The 18928-nt window shown below is 43.2% G+C and overlaps 1 protein-coding gene across 1 annotated transcript in view; it reads right to left on the minus strand.

Moving 5' to 3' along the window:
- The window catches only part of LOC133752068 (collagen alpha-6(VI) chain-like), a 111596-nt gene that overhangs the window by 52031 nt on the left and 40637 nt on the right, over positions 1 to 18928 (minus strand). Inside the window, exons 19-22 of the mRNA XM_062182342.1 lie at positions 17608 to 17661; positions 11288 to 11323; positions 8426 to 8488; positions 6798 to 6860 (exon numbers count right to left, since the gene is read on the minus strand). Of these exons, the coding sequence (XP_062038326.1) occupies positions 6798 to 6860; positions 8426 to 8488; positions 11288 to 11323; positions 17608 to 17661 (216 nt within the window). The remainder of the gene's footprint in view (positions 1 to 6797; positions 6861 to 8425; positions 8489 to 11287; positions 11324 to 17607; positions 17662 to 18928) is intronic.

Here is an 18928-nt window from a genome sequence, read left to right on the forward strand (position 1 = left end):
TTCTTTTTGAACTTTCACTTCTACCTCTGCACAGAGCTAACTCCCATGGCCTTCATGTGCAGTCCAGTGGACATCTGGCTGCTCTGATCTTATCTACGTTTGAACACATTTTCTTACCTTTCCATTAACTCTGGCATGTCAAGTTACCATGGTCTTCCTGGCTCTCTCTAGGCGTCTCTCTTTAGCCCCAAAGAACCTGCCCCTTCCCCACCCTCTGCTACCTTCTTTTTGCCTCTTCAATCTCCATTTCCCTAGGACTCTGTTCTACATGCATCCCCACTTCCTGAGTGGCACCCTCAAGAATTCCCAAGACACTTCTGTGTGAGGAGTATAAATAAATACATCTCCAGCCCAAACCGCTCACCAACACCAGATCATATACCAAAATGCCTACTGGCTATCTCACAGGAATTATCAGAAGTAACCATATTTACCTTAAATCACACTTTTAGCCTTATGTTCTTTTCTTGAAGGAATCACGAATTATTCCTCTGGAAACCAAGTCAGAAGATCCCGGCCCCTTCTAGCCTACCACTGAAGCCACTCAGCTGTGAGTCCCACAGAATCTAGCTCCCTTCTGCCTCCATATCTCTTTCATACCATCGCATTCACTCACTTTCAAGTCTTTTTTGCATTCTCCTAACTTCTTGGCTTTGCTGACATCAGCTCAGCCTTTCTCTAATCCATCCATTCCCCACCCTTTCATCAGAGTGGTTTAAAATGTCACGCTGATGGTACATCCCACTTGCTTGTCTAAAATCTGGAAAACAAGCTTTCAGAATAAGGTCTGAGGTGCACTTGCCATGGAGATCCTTGAGCATTTCATTACGGCACGCCTCTGTTGCCTCATCTCCTGACACGACTTCAGTCGCTCTATGTTCATGAACATCAAACCTTCTGAGTCACCACGTTTCTTGTCTTAACGTTTCCATACTCATACAAAATATTCCTTTAGCTGGTCCATTTTGCCCTCTAATGAGGGGCACAATGATCCTCTTCCAAAAATATTACAGGCAGTTTCACTGTTTCAGGAAGAAAACTGGAACACCTAGCTGTGTTAGGTCCCACCCATTCCTGCGCTGTGTATGTGATTGTAATTCATTTCTCATTTTCTTTAGAGACACCAGGGACTACACTGTACACTTTCTGAAGGAAGGGGCACATCCTCTGGAACTTAAAGCTCTGGATTGTCACGTCTAAGACTCATCCATCCAACCATATATTCAGACACCTACCCATGAGTGATCCCCAAGAGAGATAAAGCAGTGTCTTCAGTTTGTTAGTTTTCCATACGAAATGTTCATGTACTCACATAGAGGAAGTAGAGAAGTTCTAATTGTCCCTGATAACAAGATATAAATCGAAAGCTTTTCCCTAGGAGCTTACATTCCATTCTTCCTTCAGGTACAGTGGACTTCATCAGCTGCAGATTCCTGGGATATTATTTCATGTATAATCACCCCAAGTACACATAAGCACATATGAGAACACAATGTTTAAGGTTCCCCAAAAGAAAAGATGTCTTGATGGCGTACATAGATGGGTGGGCGGATGGATGCTACAAGGTCTTGCTGTCAGAAGATCAGAAAACACAATTCTTCCTGTGAAGCATCCCATGTAATACCACACTTGGGCTTATGACTGCTTGAATGGGCATCAATGAATTGTCACCTACTCAGATGCTGATCACTGGGTAGGGACAAAACCACCCCTGTCTCCTCCAAGATATCAGGGGGTTTTCTTGACTTGAGATCAAGAATAACTGCAGTGTAAAGCGAAGCCTAACAGTTATAGGGGAAGGGCTTTAGCTTGAGGTCAAATTCTCATTGGCTTTGTTCAAACAGCAGCCAGACTTCTATTGAAGGTTTGTTCTGTGCAAGATACCTTGCTGTGTGACAGAGTCTTCAATCCTCACAACCCTACAGTTAGATATACATTACTAACCCAACTGTTCATTCAGAAACTGGTTCTCCAGGCACTTGCCCCCAAATCATTCTGTTAATAAGAGGATGAAACAAAATTGAACCTAAATCTCTCTAACTTGGTCCCAGCCACTCTGTCTGCTGCTCAGAGGCCTGTATTTGGGACAGGATTTCCCAACTGTTACCATCCATGTGCCAGTCCAGATCAGAGTTCTAAAAATGTGGATCTCCAAATTTAATGCAGGAGGTGGGGGACAGATGAAACCCCCAATATGGGGACTTGGGTTCAGAGTTATGTATCCCTTGGAAGTTGTGCCAAGTGAAGAGAGAATGGAGGTGTTTAGAGCTAAAATGTTTAAAACATTTGTCCTTGGGTCCAGTGTTGTGCAGGTTAGGCCACCGTTGCGATGCTGGCATTCTAAATGAGCACCCGTTTGAGCCCTGGCTGCTCTACTTCCTACCCAGCTCCCTACTAATGTGTCTGGGAAATCAGAAGATGGCTCAAGTATTTTGGTCTGTGCACCCATGTGGGAGACCTGGATGCAGCTCCCATCTCCTAGCTTTGGCTTGGTCCAGTCCTGGCCATTGCAGCCATTTGGGGAGTGAACCAGCAGAGGGAAGAGCTCTCTCTCTCTGTCTTGCCCTCTCTCTGTAGCTCTGCCTTTCAAATAAATAAAATAAATCTTTAAAACAAAACAAAACTTGTCCTTAGAGAGCCTCTGATTAGAAGACATTACAATAGAATTTTGGATAAACTGTTGAGGACATAGTCAAGGACTCCTTGACATTGGATGAAACAGGGCAGGGGCAAGAGGTACAGGATTTTCTCACATGTAATCCTTGCCACTTAATTTTATTTGCATGAGGATAAACCTTTGCAAAAACTCCCAACCAGCAAATATGAAGCTGGGAAGCAATGTGGAGATTAAATACTCAGCTTCTATAAGAGATACGAGCTAAATCTGAGAAAATAAAAACCAAATATCCCAGCTAGTAATTGGCTAATGCAAGAAGAAACCACAAGATACCTGAGAAAAGGCCAATCTTGAGATAAACTTTACCCTTGACTTCTAATGCTTGTCCATGCATCCTGTACTCTAACCATGTTGAACGAGACATAGTTCACCAAACTCAGCTCTACTACCTGTGTACCAAGCTCCCTTTTCCTGAACACCTGCCTCTCCCTTGGTTATCTGGAAAATATCTCATTCTGCAAAACCTAATCCATTCATTTTCTCACCTAATTCACCATTTTCTGCCATAACTATACCTTGGGTACACTTCTCTACTATGTGAGTCTCTACTATGAGACTGGATGTACTAGAGGCTAGGATCTGAATCTGAGCAAGCCTTTGATCCTAGGATAGATCTTGACACACAGAAGGCACAGAGGAAATGTCTGTCAGAGGAGTAAAAGGAACAGTTGATGGATCATCCAACTTTGATTACACAGAACGATGAAACTCGACAATTGTATATTGTTATATTACCATCAGGCCTTCCTCGGAATGACGATCTTCATACTTTGGGCATAAACTATCCCACTAAATTAGGCAATGTTTACACAATGTAGTAGTAAAAACAAGGATTTATCCAGCGTTTCCTATTGCTGGCGATGTGCTAAGCACCAATACATATTAAATCATTTCATTTTCACAAAAATCCAATGAGGTTGCTCCTACTGCTCTTCTGATTTTACATGGAGAACACTGAGGTGCAGAAAGGTTAAATAAGTTGCCCCAAATCACACAGCTAGTAAGGTTCAAAGTCAGCAATCACACCCGGCAGTTTCACTCCAGCTCCTGCTCTTGACTGCTTAGCATCCTTTATAAGGAAGACAGCAGACATTTGACGCGTACTCAAAATTTGCACTGAACATCTCCAACCTCCCTTAGTACTGCGAGAGTCAGATGGGTTAACAGGCAGTTAGGTAAAGTCCCTGTTAAAAATGGACCAAGGGAGCAAGGAACCTCCAAAAGTCAAAGAAAATGTCTGCTCCCTCCTTTAACAGCACTTAGTTTCATTCCTAGCAAAACCAGGTGTTTGCTAGAGATAACCCAATGATGCCACCGCCTCCCCCCCCCCCCCCCAACTCCAGAAGACCCACTGCTTGCTGATTGGACAACAAATTCTATCCTGGCTCCCTGACTGGCTGTTATCCCTTAGCTGCTGACTGGCAGTAATTTCTCTCCCTGTCTCCCTGAGTGCTATTCACCCCTGTCTGCACAGACCTATTAAAAGTGTGTATTTCCCTGATCCTTTCTTCCTCATCGATTGGACACAGTTTTAATCTCAAACTAGCCAAAGAGTCACACACCATTTTTGGCGCCATTTTATGTGATAAAAGAACCTGCACGTTCCAACTGTGCTGGCAACTCTTGCCCCGGAGTTTCGCCTGCTGACTGCTGCATCAGGAGGCTCCCTGCTCTCAGTGAAGCTTCTGCTTTGCTCACTAGTATTCCCAACGTGGGGCGAGAACCAACACCAGCCCTCTCCTTTAACAATATCATGAGTGCCATTAGCGACTGTTTCACCGAGAAACATACGGAACACTCACAGCTCCAATAGGAGTTAGTATTTTGTGTCTGATTTTCCATTCTTTTTCTAGACATTGGTTACACTGGGTAGGACCTTGAGGTAAACCAAACAAGAAGGGAGCAAAAGAAAGAACAAAAGGATATGTTCTTCCCTTCAAAGCTCGCTCTTCTTTTTCACTGTGCGAAGACTTGTATTTCTTGGTAGCACAGCCATAGATCTGACTGTAGCAGCACATCTGATTTATCCAGAGTACCCCGACACTGTGTGAGTTAGTGAGCCTTCAGAACACTGTGAACAGAAATCAAACCACATCCCCTTTTTTCTAAAAGCTGCAACTAAAGCAAAACTTTGCAGCCCACAAATAGCAAGCACTCGTGTTATTCTTCTAGAGTGGCTGGTCCTTCTGTGCAATGAAGTGATATGAAGCCTATGGCAGTGGATTTATAGAGCCACTAAAGAATAACACTGACCTGTATATCCAATTGTGTTTACCTCTCTGGTTTTCCTTTGTAAACAATGTTGAGAGCTCACTGATCATGGATTGAGCACAAAATATTCAGCACGTCTTTGAAATGGTCTTTTCAGTGTGTCGACAAGGGTATTTCATGAAAAGCAAGCAGAGAAAGAAAGCGTGCTTGCAGCCAGATAAATGGAAGAGACAGAGTACAGGAAAGTGGTGGCTTTTGACTAATGCTGGCAACACCAAGACACTGAATGATTTATGACTGTGCCCATCCTTGCCAAAGTGAGATTAAAGGGGACTCACAGAGCTATGCTCCAGGGCAAACGGAAAACTTAAATTTGAGTAACAGCTACTTGGATACAGCTTTGGAATCCAGAGGGAGAGAAATACCAAGACCTTCAGCTTTCAACCCAGTGGTATCTCAGTATTTCACATAAACAGATGAGCTAATCACCTGGTGTATGTTGTCCTTGGCATTTGCTTCTGTTGTTTCCTGCCCCCCACCCCCAATTCTCCATTTACGATGCCATCAAGCTTTCAATGATTCCAGAGTATGAATGCAAAATAGTTTGCATTAATTTAGTTCCACCATTTTCATGCTTTTTTAAGGTGGATCTTCATCAAAATTGGGAATGAAAATTCTTCATGAGTAGTAGTTGATATGCTTTGAACTATGCTGATAAGTGTTAACTACTTCAGGGTTGGGCCTCTTCCCAGTTTAACCAATGGAGACAAAGTCATGGATTCCTTTTATGCTAATTAGTGGCAAATGCAGTTCTCAGCTCTGTCTCATTCATTTAATTTGTTATACAAATGTGTGCTGAGCTCTGCTTGTACTAGGTGCTGCTGTTCTGGGGTACAGTAAAACAATACGAAAGCCTAGCTCTCAAGGAGTTTATATTCCAGAGGGGGAAATGGGCAAACAGCCAAACAAGTAAATAGAGGGGAATATTTTTAAAAAGTCATGGGAAATGGAGTGAAAAGGATGCATTTATTTTGGAGCAAAAACAATGTTGAGTGCTGTGTACGGTCTTTACATAATATGTATTTTCCAACGAACCTTTTGACAAATCTCTCACATACATGGATTTCAAGTCTTTTGCACCATAATTAATTTACCTTTAACTCCATTTCCCATGAACTTTGGAAGTGCCCTTGTATCCTGTAATATCAGGAAGGCAAAGACCAGGTCAGGTAAGGCTTGGGCACTCAAAGTCCGGTCCAGAGACCACCAGTATTGGCAGTCCCTTGAGTGCTGCTTGGAAGTACAGAGTCCCAGGCCCAGATCTCCTGGATCAGAATCTGTTTTATTAAGTTCTCTAGGAGATTCTTCCATGCTTTGAAGTTGGGAAGGTGCTGACGTTGGACAGAAATTGGTAGCCCAAAATATATGTTAAAAATCACTGGGGGAGAATTCAAAATTACTGACACCCTGGCCTCATTTCTGGGGATTCTGATTCAGGTGTTCTGGGCCAGAGCCCAGGTAGCAGACGGTTTCTTGGTCTTCCAGAAGATTCTCACGCGCAGCCGGGTTGAGGAGTGCTCCAGAAGACAGTTTTGGTAGGGCCGTGTGAGTTCCCCAGAGGATGGACTCAGGGAATGACCTGACCTGAGTCACACAGAGGAGAAATTCTTAGTTGAGGCTGAGCAGCCGAGACGAGAGCCTGAAAGGATCCTCGCCCCACGTGTCCGGCAGGACAGCCTGCTCTGCAAGAGGGACCAGGGTTTGGTGGGGGCACCACATTGAGCACTGAAGCCAAACCTAACACACTTTGCTCATTTACAGCAGGCAAGAACTCCCGCTGCAGGGAGTAACCACAAAGGCAGGTGCCGTGAACCAAGGTCAAAGCCACAGACACGTTTTCATTACCTACCTGGGGGCCTTTACTTCCCAGATCTCCTTTTTCTCCTTTTACACCAGCCTCTCCTCTTCGGCCCTAAACACATAGAATTAAAGCATTATTTTCTTCCTAAAAGAAAACACTTGGATATTAAAGGCAGAAACGCTAAGTCAGTCACATAGACAGAAATTGGAGAAAGAGTTCCAACGATGTCTTTGATTCTGTCTTGATCTTTTGAGGTCTCCCTTATCTTGTGGGGGACTCCATGGTCTAATAGCAAATGCTGGTGGTTGGGCATTCATGGTCTGAGTGACTAGGGCTTGGAGGAAAGACTGCACAGTTGAGTTCTTCAGAATTGTTTTCTCATTATCCTAAACATCTTCATGATCCAAATCCCTATGTTTCTTATGTTAAAAAGAGAGAAATCCTTAATTATGAAAATCTGAAGCTGGAGTACTTATATAGGCTTTCTATTCAACAAGTATACTACACCTGGTCATGAACAAGATAGGGCACGTGGTAAGATAAGATCTAGATTGCTCCAGCTCTGGGATGCCCAGTTGCTTATTAGCTGTGGCTTCCCTGGGTTATACAGAGAACCCCTCTGCTGTGTTGAGTTTGGGCTTTTCCTTTAAAATTATGTCATAGGAAAAAAAAATAAGAGTCTACAAAACAGAAGAAGCGATGCTAGGGTGACTTGTTAAGCATGAGATAAAGTTTCTTCAAAAACCAAGTGGCAAATATTTCTCACTTGAGAGCAAGAAAAGTGAGTCTTCCTGAGCTGGCAAGCAACAGACAGAAAACAGCCAAGCTGGGAAGAGGGAGCGGACCAAGGGAGAGACGTGTGCTGCCCTGAAATCCTCCCCGGATGCGGGCACAACCTCCCTTCTGATGCCTAACGGTGTTGTGTCTGACTCTCGTGCGCTGCTGCCAACATAGCTTAGCTACTTTCATTTGTGGATCAAGGCTTCGCGAAGTAATGGGGCCATTGTTCTGCATAATCCAAACAGTCATTTTGAGGGCTTTCAAAACTAAGTCTGGAGAGGAAAAAAATCATTTTTGTGTGTTTGGACCTTCTTTCTTTCCTCTCAGCATTTGCTGGGACTTCCCTTCCCTTCTCACTGTTAGTTTAGGCTGTGCTTTGCCATCTCTGGCACTTGCTTCCTCTCCCTCCTGTGACCAGTGGACACAGCCAGCCATGGCTTGTTCTTTGGAAAGGAAAAAATGCTCCAAGCAGCTCCCCGGAGAAGTGGGCTAGAAGGGACAGGCCGAGCGCCATGCTATGGATCACCCCGTGGAAGACTGCAGCTCTGTTTGGAACAATTCTTTCCTAGAACGGAGCCAAGTTTTCTATACTGCAGGCTATTACTTGCTACACTGACCACAATTTGCAGGTTTGAGGCTCAACATTTTCTTGGCTTAGAGCCTCCCTGGAATACCGTAACTACCCAGAGCCCCGTGTATAGAGATGCTACCCAGAAGGTTCTCCCTCTTTTCACCTCTGGACTGGGATAATACTTAGATAAAGGAGAACAAGTGTGGCACAAGACAAGACCGTGCAGCTTCCTTGCTTTATTACCCTGGAATCTGTAATTCCACAAAGGACTTTGAAGGTTTCTAAGACTTCACATTTTCTTACCCTGATTGACCGTGATTCGTACCTGTTGGCCCCTGAGTCCCTGTGAGCCTTCGAGTCCAGCTGGGCCTGGGATGCCTGTTATTCCCTGTGGAGAGAAAAACCCACACTGTCCCCTGAGAATTATTCCTTTTGCATGCAAGGTTATAAACATGTATTTTTCAATCACAATGGGAACACAAGATCTTTGAACAAAAATGTGATGTGCAAAATAAAGGCAAATACAAAGAAAACAAAACCTATAATTTCATTAAGTAGAGAAGGCCACACTGGTATGTTACTGTATTTCCTGCCAGTCTCATACATATGCAAACTCCTTCATTTTCAATAAAATTTGTACTATACTGTATCTAATTTGGGTATGTGGCCTAAGAGACCTCACAACTTACTTTACATTCTCTTTAAACATCTCCATAACATTATCTCTTAAACATTATATTTACTTTCAAACAGATGGAATATCCAAAGGTCAAAAGTTAGGCACTGTCTTGGGAGCTGGCATTGTGGCATAGCAGGATGAGCGACTGCCTGCATAGCTAGCTAACATCCCTTATGGGTACCAGTTCGATTCCTGCCTGCTCCACTTCTGATCTAGCTCCCTGCTTGTGTACCATGGGGTAGGGAGCAGGCTGCAGAGGACAGCCCAGGTGCTTGGGCCCCTGCTGCCCACATGGGAGACTCCTGGCTTTGGCCTGGCCATCATAGCCATTTGGGGAATGATCTAGTAAATGGAAGAGTTCGCTGTCTCTCCCTCTCTTTCTTAACTCAATGTTTCAGATAAGTAGATTAATCTTAAAAAAAAAAAAGTTAAACATTCTCTTTGCATTGTTCTTGGATACTTTCCGAGAAGCAACACAGGATAAGTAAGGAAGCCTTATGAAGATTTAATTTGGGCAATCAGGATATTCTAGTATTTCTCCTCTGCATGGCTAAGATATTGCTCTGTTGTTTTCTTTTTCTTTTTTTTTTTTTTTTTTTTTTTGACAGGCAGAGTGGATAGTGAGAGAGAGAGAGAGACAGAGAGAAAGGTCTTCCTTTTTGCTGTTGGTTCACCCTCCAATGGCCACTGCGGGCGACGCATCGTGCTGATCCGAAGGCAGGAGCCAGGTGCTTCTCCTGGTCTCCCATGCGGGTGCAGGGCCCAAGGACTTGGGCCATCCTCCACTGCCTTCCCGGGCCATAGCAGAGAGCTGGCCTGGAAGAGGGGCAACCGGGATAGAATCCAGCGCCCCAACCAGGACTAGAACCCAGTGTGCCGGTGCCGCAAGGCGGAGGATTAGCCTGTTAAGCCACGGCGCCGGCCACTCTGTTATTTTCTGATATGCATTACTGTTGAATAGAACTCTGATGCAATGTAATTTGTCATTCGTTTCATGAATAAAACAATCTTTTTCTGATCTTTAAATTAGAAAAAATACTTTAACATTCTGCAGTTTCATCATGATGTGACCAAGAGTGGATATATTGCACGAACGCTTCAAAAAATTGCAGAAAACTGGAGCAGGTATTTGGTGCAGGAGTTAAGATGCTGCTTAAGACACCCACATGCCCAAAAGGAGTTCCTGGGCCACAATTCTGGCTCTGCTTTCAACTCCATCTTCCTGCTATTTTGCATGCTGGGAGGCAGTAGGTGGTAGCTCAAATAGTTGGGTCCCTGTCACCCAAAAGGGGAGACTGAGTTCTGAAGGCGTGCCTTCAACCAGGCCCAGGGTTGTGAGCACTTGAGGGAGTGAATCAGTAGATGGAAGATTTCTCTTTCAAATAAATACAAATAAATTTTAGAAATTTGTTTGTAGAAAATAGAATTAAACGATAAGTTTATTTTGATGCAAAAATTTTGAAATTCATGCAAGAGAGGCCTTTTAAAAATTCACAGAAAGTGCATACCATGAAAAAAAAAAACATTATGTGTGAACTTCAATTTTTTTTTCACCAAAATAAAAATATTTTAATTCCATATATAATGATCTTTTTGAAGTATTTTCATATTTATCCTCATTGTATTATTATTATTATTATTTTTACTTATTTGACAGCTAGAATTAGACAGTGAGAAAGAGAGACAGAGAGAAAGGTCTTCCTTCCACTGGTTCACCACCCAAATGGCCACTAAGGCCGGCACTGTGCCGATCCGAAGCCAGGAGCCAGGTACTTCCTCCTGGTCTCCCACGCGGGTGCAGGGCCCAAGCACTTGGGCCATCCTCCACTGCCCTCCCGGGCCATAGCAGAGAGCTGGACTGGAAGAGAAGCAACCGGGACTAGAACCCGGTGCCCATATGGGATGCTGGCGCTGCAGGCAGAGGATCAACCGAGCCACGGCGCTGGCTCTATCCTCATTGTATTTTAATTTGGGGATGTGTGTTCTGTAGAATTTGAACTCACAACTAACTGCTCTTCCATAAACACTGAATGTTCATTGAGCATGCACAATGTATCACCAACACATGCACAGGGAATAGGATATAGTTTTTAAACAAAATATCCAGAATATCCAATTTTTATTAGGGTTTTATTATATTTATAGTCTATAAGAGATCTTATGCAAATTGCAAGTTTCATAGCTAATTGAACAAAAATCTAAAATAAAAGTCACCTACTGAGTTATTAGAGTTTGTTCCGGAAATGCAAACAAAATTAAATTTAACAATAATTAGGCCAAATTCTGTGTCTGGTTATGAATTTTTATGTTTTTGAAATTGAAATTTCCCAAATATGTATTTTAAGATCTGATTTTTTGAAATTGTAGCCTGAATGCTTTCTGAAATTTTATTCTATCATCAGAAAGAATTTTAGCCTTGGAAGAGATTTTATAGAGCCATTATTATTCCAGTTCTTGACTGGATGAGAAATATTTATCACTTAGAGTTAAGAAAAAATATCATCTTACCTGTGGACCTGTCTGACCCCTTCTGCCACGAGTTGCCTAAAATAGGAAGAAAGGGTGGATATATCTTTAATTCAGAAAAAAATACTTTTTATATTTAAGCTAGCAAAGCACTGACATAAATAAAAGTTCCCACAAAGTGCTTGAAACATTCAACTATCCACTGTACCATGAAAGCAAAACATTGCTAACTCTGAATTTGTATCCTAGGACCATAGCAATTGAAATCATAAACAATAGAAGTCTAAAGACACTTAGGAAAACAGATTGTGGTCAATAATTTGTCCTCCACTCAACTTTTACTAGAGCTATTCACAAGCTGCAAAATTGACTGATTGGATTTTTATTTCTTTTTATTTTCCCCAAGCACTACCAAGTAAGCCAGGAACTGGGAACAGAGTGCCAAGAGGCAGGAGGCCAGAGGAAAAACAGAAAAAAAAATTGACTCCATGAGTTTTATAATAGATTCAGGCCAGAAATTAATGATGGTCAAACTGTTATTTTGAAAAATGCTGGCGTTCAAATTTTACTCAATTCAGTTAATAAAATATCTAATCAAAATAATGATACTGTAACAATCAAGTGGATTTTTCTTCCTACCCCATATGTAAGGGTAGGGTTCTGGGTATATTCTAGATCACTATTTCGTAGATCAGGATATCAAGAGACAGTGACATTTTGTTGTTTGACTTAGGAACACTCAGTAAGGTTATACAAAGTCGGACATTCAGGATTTGCAAAATGTAGTGAACATCAGATAAACCACGTCTTGACAGAAATTTGAGATGTTCTAAAAGGCCAGTATTGCAGACTTTAAATTCTGCTAATTGTATTTCAGTCAAAATTGGTTGGTATCAAATAAAAGACTGTGTGCCGGTAGGTGGTGGTGAGCGGCATATTTCTTTAAAATACTGACTACTCATCTTCTCATGGAAGTCTAAATCCTTTCTATCAGAGAGGAAAAGTAGTTGTTTCCACTCCTTTAACACAGAGTTTGTCTGTTCTGAGTCAATTTACTTCAGTTTCATTCAGAAAAATATCTCCCATGCACAAAGCACACTGGCCGGGAACCATGGGAGCATAAGGATGACAGACAGAAACCACACACACACACACACACACACAGTCTTTTTGATGTTGGGCGACTCTCAGTCGACGTGTTTCAGGGGAGGAGATAAGCACCACAAACATATACAAGGCAGAGTATGGCAAGTGTCCTAAGAATGGAAATGATAAGGATGTGGATTTCACAGAAAGCAATCACATCCAATTGGTCAAATTGGGAGAGTCTTCCCGGAAGAAGGGATTTTTGTGATGGGCTTAGGTTGAGGCTGGTAAGTAGTCTTTCCAGCAGAGGGCGTAGTCCAGGTGAGTCAGGAAAACAAGCGTATCTGGTAATGGCAATGGGCCATTTGGGTCATAAGTGTGAGAAGAGTAGGAAGTAGCAGAATTACGAGGCTAACAGCGTTGGGTTGAAGGCTCCTGCTACATTGAATAGAAGCCACGGCGGCCCTGGAGCAGGAAGTGTACATGGTCAGACCTGGGCTTACGTGGATGCATTTGCTGAGTACAAGAAACTGAAAGGAATGGTGCAGGGAGGCAAAACAGAGCACGTCCAGTCTGCTATGCTGTGAGGGACGTGGTGTAGACCTTCCTACTCACAAGTCTCCCTGGGTCACGGGCGCTGTGTCTTAAACATCACTAAACACGCATCCCCTTGTGTCCTTACGGCTTGATTAAAATGAATTATCACAGCACACACTTGGAGAGTTCGCGCTCCCTTGGAGGTGTGGGGCTGGGTGGAGGTGAGCAAAACTGGACTCCTGTTACGGGCCAGGGGTTTCTAAGTCTCCTGCAGGGGTGAGACTGGAATCCAGCACCCACACACGTAACGGAAGCATCTGCAGGAGTCATCGTCTAACACCTCTGGGAGTGGCTGCTTGGGATTTAAGCCCCAGATGAAGGTCGCGGGAGAGACACCCTGGGTGGACGTGAGAGACGGAAAGAAAAGGAGGAAACTGGGCAGATGATGTCGTCTAATATTTTCAAATACTTTATGTGAGAGAGATTAGATCCCTCTAATTAAGATTACGCTGCCTAATTAAGATTACGGTTTGCCCCAGCATTTGCCACTGTCTGGCAACACAGGGAGACAGTCTGCCTTGTCTTTAAAAGAAACACAGATAGGAAGGAAAGACAATCTCCCCAAAAGGAACCATGACCGAGAGGACCCAGAACAGGGTACCCAGCCCCATGGTCCCCTAACAGCCTGGCTTTCTGGGTGTTTACCAGGGCTCAGTTTCCTGAACAGGTGAGAACTGGTTTGGGACACAGAGTCCCCAGGGGAAAAGTAGGCTGTCCTGAATGATAAAACCTCACATTGATACTGGGTCATCATGGCAAACTCATTTGCAACGATGCACCACTGTCCTAGAGCACTTTGGGGTGCCTTTAAGGCAGTGCCAAGAGAGACAAGAAGGGCAAAGCAGAATAGCAGCCCCTGGAATGAATGGGAATGAAAGCAGGCTTTGGTGGAGGCTGTTGTGGCTTCTCACTGTCCTTGGCAGTGCTTCTCTTCTAGTTCTCAGCAAAGTCTGGTTCACAAACAGCCAATCCGGAAGTCTTCCCCATCTGCCCCCAGCACTGCTGCTTGCTGACCCTAACCCTTTCTCTTTGCCCCTCACCCTACTGCCTCCTGCAGTCTCCCAGCACAGCCCTGAGAACCAGTCTGTCTCCCTCTACAACAGCTGTTTTCCACACTCCCTTTGCTGCCTTTCCCCAGAGAACATTTAGCAATATCTGGAGACATCTGTCACTGTCACAAGTGTCACTTAGTGGGTAGTGGCCAGGGACAAAATTAACATCCTACGATGCAAAACAGCTCCCACAATAGAGAACTGTGCAACCCAAGTATTAACAGTATTGAAGTTGAGAAATTGTGCTCTATGTTTCTGAGCTCTTTGAGGGAGGTCATCTCTTATTGCTTTCCTTGCTCTTGTAGTCAGTGGCATTGCTGATCTATCGTAGGCGTTTAATAAATAGTTGGTGAATGAATCAAGCTCAGACTTGGCCCATGTGGTTTATTTCCTCACATGACACATCCTCCGATCACTTTCAGTTCAGTAGATAGATATCTTATTACCCTGAGTCCTCAGTACTCCCGGTCTAAATACACTTGAAGTTCCGCAGTTAAGAGTGCAGATTTTTCCTCTTCCTACAAGAATGACTTTGCTGTTACTACAAAAACTATATATTCCGATTTTTAACTATTTGAATGCAGAGAAGAGACATAATAGAACTCACCTAAGATCCTCCATCTAGAATTCACCATCACTGACCCTGGGTAATCACGATTCCTGAGCATGCATCCTTTAATGCATTTTTACAAACAGAATTCTGAACAGTAGAAACGTGACTAAAAGGAATACTATTCCTGCTTTTTAAAATTAAAATGCTACATTTAATTTTCCTTGAATTTAATAGAAGAAACATAAGACAGAGGATTAGGATTGTCAGCGAGCAACATTTCTATTAATCTTACAACCATTTTTCTCTCCTATCTCACCCCAAGCATTTCCAGCTTCCTGTCTTCATTTTCTATTGTCTTGTTCATCCTCTGAACTTTTTTAAGAAGGTTTTTATTTAATGAGTACAAATTTCATATGTACAGCTTTTAGGAATATAGTGGTTCTTCCTCCCATTCCCGCCCTCCCACCTCCACTCCCATCCCATCTCTTACTCCCTCTCCCATCTCATTCTTCATTAAGGTTCATTTTTAATTGACTTTATATCCAGAAGACCAACTCTATAATAAGTAAAGATTTCAACAGCTTGCAAACACACATATACACACAAAGTATAAAGTACTGTTTGAAGACAAGTTTTACCATTAATTCTCATAGTACAAGTCATTAAGGACAGAGGTCCAACACATGGGGAGTAAGTGCACAGTGACTCCTGTTGTTGATTTAACAATTAACGCTCTTATTTTTACGTGGTGACCACCTGAGACTCTTGACATAAGCTGCCAAGTCTATGGAAGCCTTTTGAGTCCATAAACTCCGTCAGTATTTAGATAGGGCCATATGCAAAGTGGAAGTTCTCTCCTCCCTTCAGAGAAAACCACATCTTTCTTTGATGGCCCCTTCTTTCCACTGGGGTCTCATTCACAGAGATCCTTCATGCAGAACATATTTTACCACTTTGTCATGGCTTTCCATGCCTGAAATGCTCTTATGGGCTTTTCAGCCAGATCCGAATGCCTTGAGGGCTGATTCTGAGGTCAGAGTGTTGTTTGGGGTGTTTGTCATTCTATGAGTCTGCTGTGTGGCCTGCTTCCCATGTTGGAACTTTCTCTCCTTTTTAATTCTACCTATTGTTATAGCTAGACACTTGGTCTTATTTATGTGATCCCTTTGATACTTAATCCTATCTATATGGTCAGTTACACACTTAATATGATCACTTTATCACGTAAGATGCATCCTCTGAACTTTTTAAAACAGCAATAATGTCTGAATTTTTGAAAGTTTGAAAAACTACTTGCCAGGATTCTACTTTACTCTTGAACAACTCCTCTTCTAATGAGGGTTTATCTGCCCCTTGCTTGTAAGGTTTCCTTCACCATGTATTGCAGCTTCTAGGCTTAGATCCTGAGTACTAATCATCTCATTAATAAAGATCATCAATATATCTGTTTTTTTTAAAAAAGATGTATTTTTTAAATTCAAAAGTCAGAGTTACAGAGACAGAGGGAGAAATCTTCCATCCACTGGTATACTTGGATGGACTCAACAGCTGGAGCTGGGCCATCAGCTTTCTCATTCATGCGTTGTCTCATTTTCTTAGTAAACGAATTGCCTTTTACCCTAGGGCCACACCTGGCTAACCTGTTGGCACTGAAGAGAGCCATGGAATTCGCAGTGAGTGGCTCACAGTTTGTTCCTCCCACCTCATTGCTTCTGTAGGCAGCGTGGCCTTGGTAGCTGGTTGCAGACAATACAAGGGAACACTTTTCAGCTTCCCATTCTTCCTGCCCCTCTGCCGAACTGTGTTCACAGCTCCTTCAGGACAAGGGCAGTAGCTGCAGAGAAATCTGATCCTGACCCAAGGTCTGGGGACTGAGGTCTGAGCTGGTGTGTGTCACCGCTCTAAGTCCTTCCTCATCAAGGTCCAGACTTAAACACAGTTGGCTAGTAGTTGTCATCACTTGTGGTTATCATTTGTTTCTCTATTTTAATGTCTGTTGTTTTTGGTGAATTGCACCAAGAAGTGTAAAAAAAAAAAAAAAACTCTTCTACTTTGCTATTCTCAGCCGGAACTCCTGCTTCTCCTCCTGAATGACTTGGCTCAATCTGTAACTCACACTTGGGGTTGCATTGCTGAGGACTTGTGTGGTATAAATAATGATATGTGGTGATATTGCATTAGCCGTTAGAGGCTATAAAATACTAAAAGCACATCCTCATATGCCAAGATTTCCTGGATAATATTTTTTTAAATCATAAATACTTTCCAGGGGTATGTAAGCTGGCTACACCCTTTGAGAAAGTGAAATGAATAGCAAATGCATTTCTTTATTTGTGTTAACCCAGCATTAGTAAATCACTTTTCCAGCAATTTTAAGACATTTCATATTTTTGGGGAGAGGTGGAGGAAGTCGAAGAAGCCTGGACAACTAAATACATAATGGAAAGAAAATGTTGTAAAATGACATAAGACGGGCCTAATTTAGGACCCTGAGGCAGGCATTTAAGCAGATTTCATTAGAGGCATCTTTGTTTATTGGATAAAGAGTTTATTTATAATCTCTGTGCTTTTCTAAGCAGCCAAGCATAGAACATTTTAAAATGCTCATTTCAAAAATAACAAAGTAAATCACATAACAAAATAAAAAATCAACCAAAAAAAAAAAAAGAATATGCCCAAACCAGGAATGTCTTTTCTTTCTTTTTTGCCCTGACTTTTCTTAAAAGCCATGGAACCTGGCATAGGAGCTGAGTGCAGACTTCATACGACATCGCTGGTGATCTCAGACAGCCTAGCCAGGAACCCAGACCCACACTCCTTCCCCTGCCTGGCCATCTGTGGTCTCTTTGCCCAGCTGTCTCCCTTGGTGGGTAATTTCTCCCACAACTTTCCTACCTCCACGGCAGGGGTCTTCCTGAGTCCCTGGCCTGTTTTACTCTGGGATAAGTGCTAAGTGGGTTTTCCTGAGGCAGTTGACCCCTGTGCAGCCATCCCACCGATGCCTGTCAGCCAGCCATTTTCATCACGGCATAAACTACCAGAGCAGAGGGGACCCTGGTCTAAAGGGCTCTTACCGTCTTTCTCCTGGAGCCTGGAGTCCCAGGGGCGCCCGGCCAGCCTCTCCTGCCCTGACAAAGGAACAGACAGACGGATGGCGGTGACCACACAGCACTGGCAAGTGCTCCTTAGCATCAGCTTGTGGTTCAGGGACCAGGTCCACACGAATGTTGGCTACCTTCCCTTGGAACGTGGCGTGAACGTCCACGGGTCATAAGTCTCATGTCCACGGGAGCCAAGAAGAAAGACCAGACAACCTGCTAACTTGTCTTTCCCTCACCATCACCGCTGTGAAACTTGCGTTTGGGGCACCAGCCACAGAGCATTTAAATCAAACTATCCCCACTGTCACCACAGTGGATTTAATGGAAGATTCCCACCTGTCAGGTATGGTTGCTACTACATGTTTGGATTTCTACCTTTGGATTTCCTATTCTGTTTGGCTAACCTGTGTAGATGAATACCCTAGTGTGATTGAAACCTCATAAATCTAACAAGTCTTCCCAGGGCACAAAAGTACTGAAAATAACATGAATCTCCTAGGAGACCGACATTAGCACTTACTAACAGTGCCCAGTAACTGCAGACGGTTCTGATGTGGCCCTTAATTCCCACCATAGCCATCAACTTCCAGAAGTAGGCTATTCACCCAGTTCCTCAGGTGAGAAAAGTGAGATTTTTAGGAAGCGATCCCAGGCTACAAATCTGGGGCGGGACAGACCACGAGGTCAGTCTGTCCTCAGAGAAAACTCTTTCCACCCCATCAGACTTCTGCCCCAGGAGGGACCATCAAGGGAAGTTTCTCAACAGGAAGATCCAGATAGAACCATATAGGTTCTAGATAACCATGTTTTAAAATCCTGAAAAACAGACCATATAGGTTCTAGATAACCATGTTGTAAAATCCTGAAAAACAGACTGCATCTTGTGGGGTTTCATAGGATTGGTCTCAGGAGACTTGCCTTGAGGTTGTGAGTCATTGAAATCTACCAGTTCTTGTTTTTGTCATATCCTACTGATCATATGATATCTTGTTAGCGTATGTGTCCTCTGGCTATACTAGAAAGGCCAGGAGCTCTTGATACCATGGTTCTGTCATCAGCTGCTCTATCTTATTTATTTTTTAAAATTTTATCCATTTATTTGAGAGGTAGAATTTCAGAGAGAGGAAGAGACAGAGAGAAAGGTCTTCCATCCGCTGGTTCACTCCCCAAATGGCCACAATGGCTGGAGCTGGACCGATTTGAAGCCAGGAGTTTCTTCCAGGTCTCCAATGTGGGTACAGGAGCCCAAGCACTTCAGGAATTTTCCACTACATTCCCAGGCCACAGCAGAGAG

This window comes from Lepus europaeus, chromosome 2, assembly GCF_033115175.1.
Source record: "Lepus europaeus isolate LE1 chromosome 2, mLepTim1.pri, whole genome shotgun sequence".
Classification (NCBI taxonomy): Eukaryota; Metazoa; Chordata; class Mammalia; order Lagomorpha; family Leporidae; genus Lepus; species Lepus europaeus.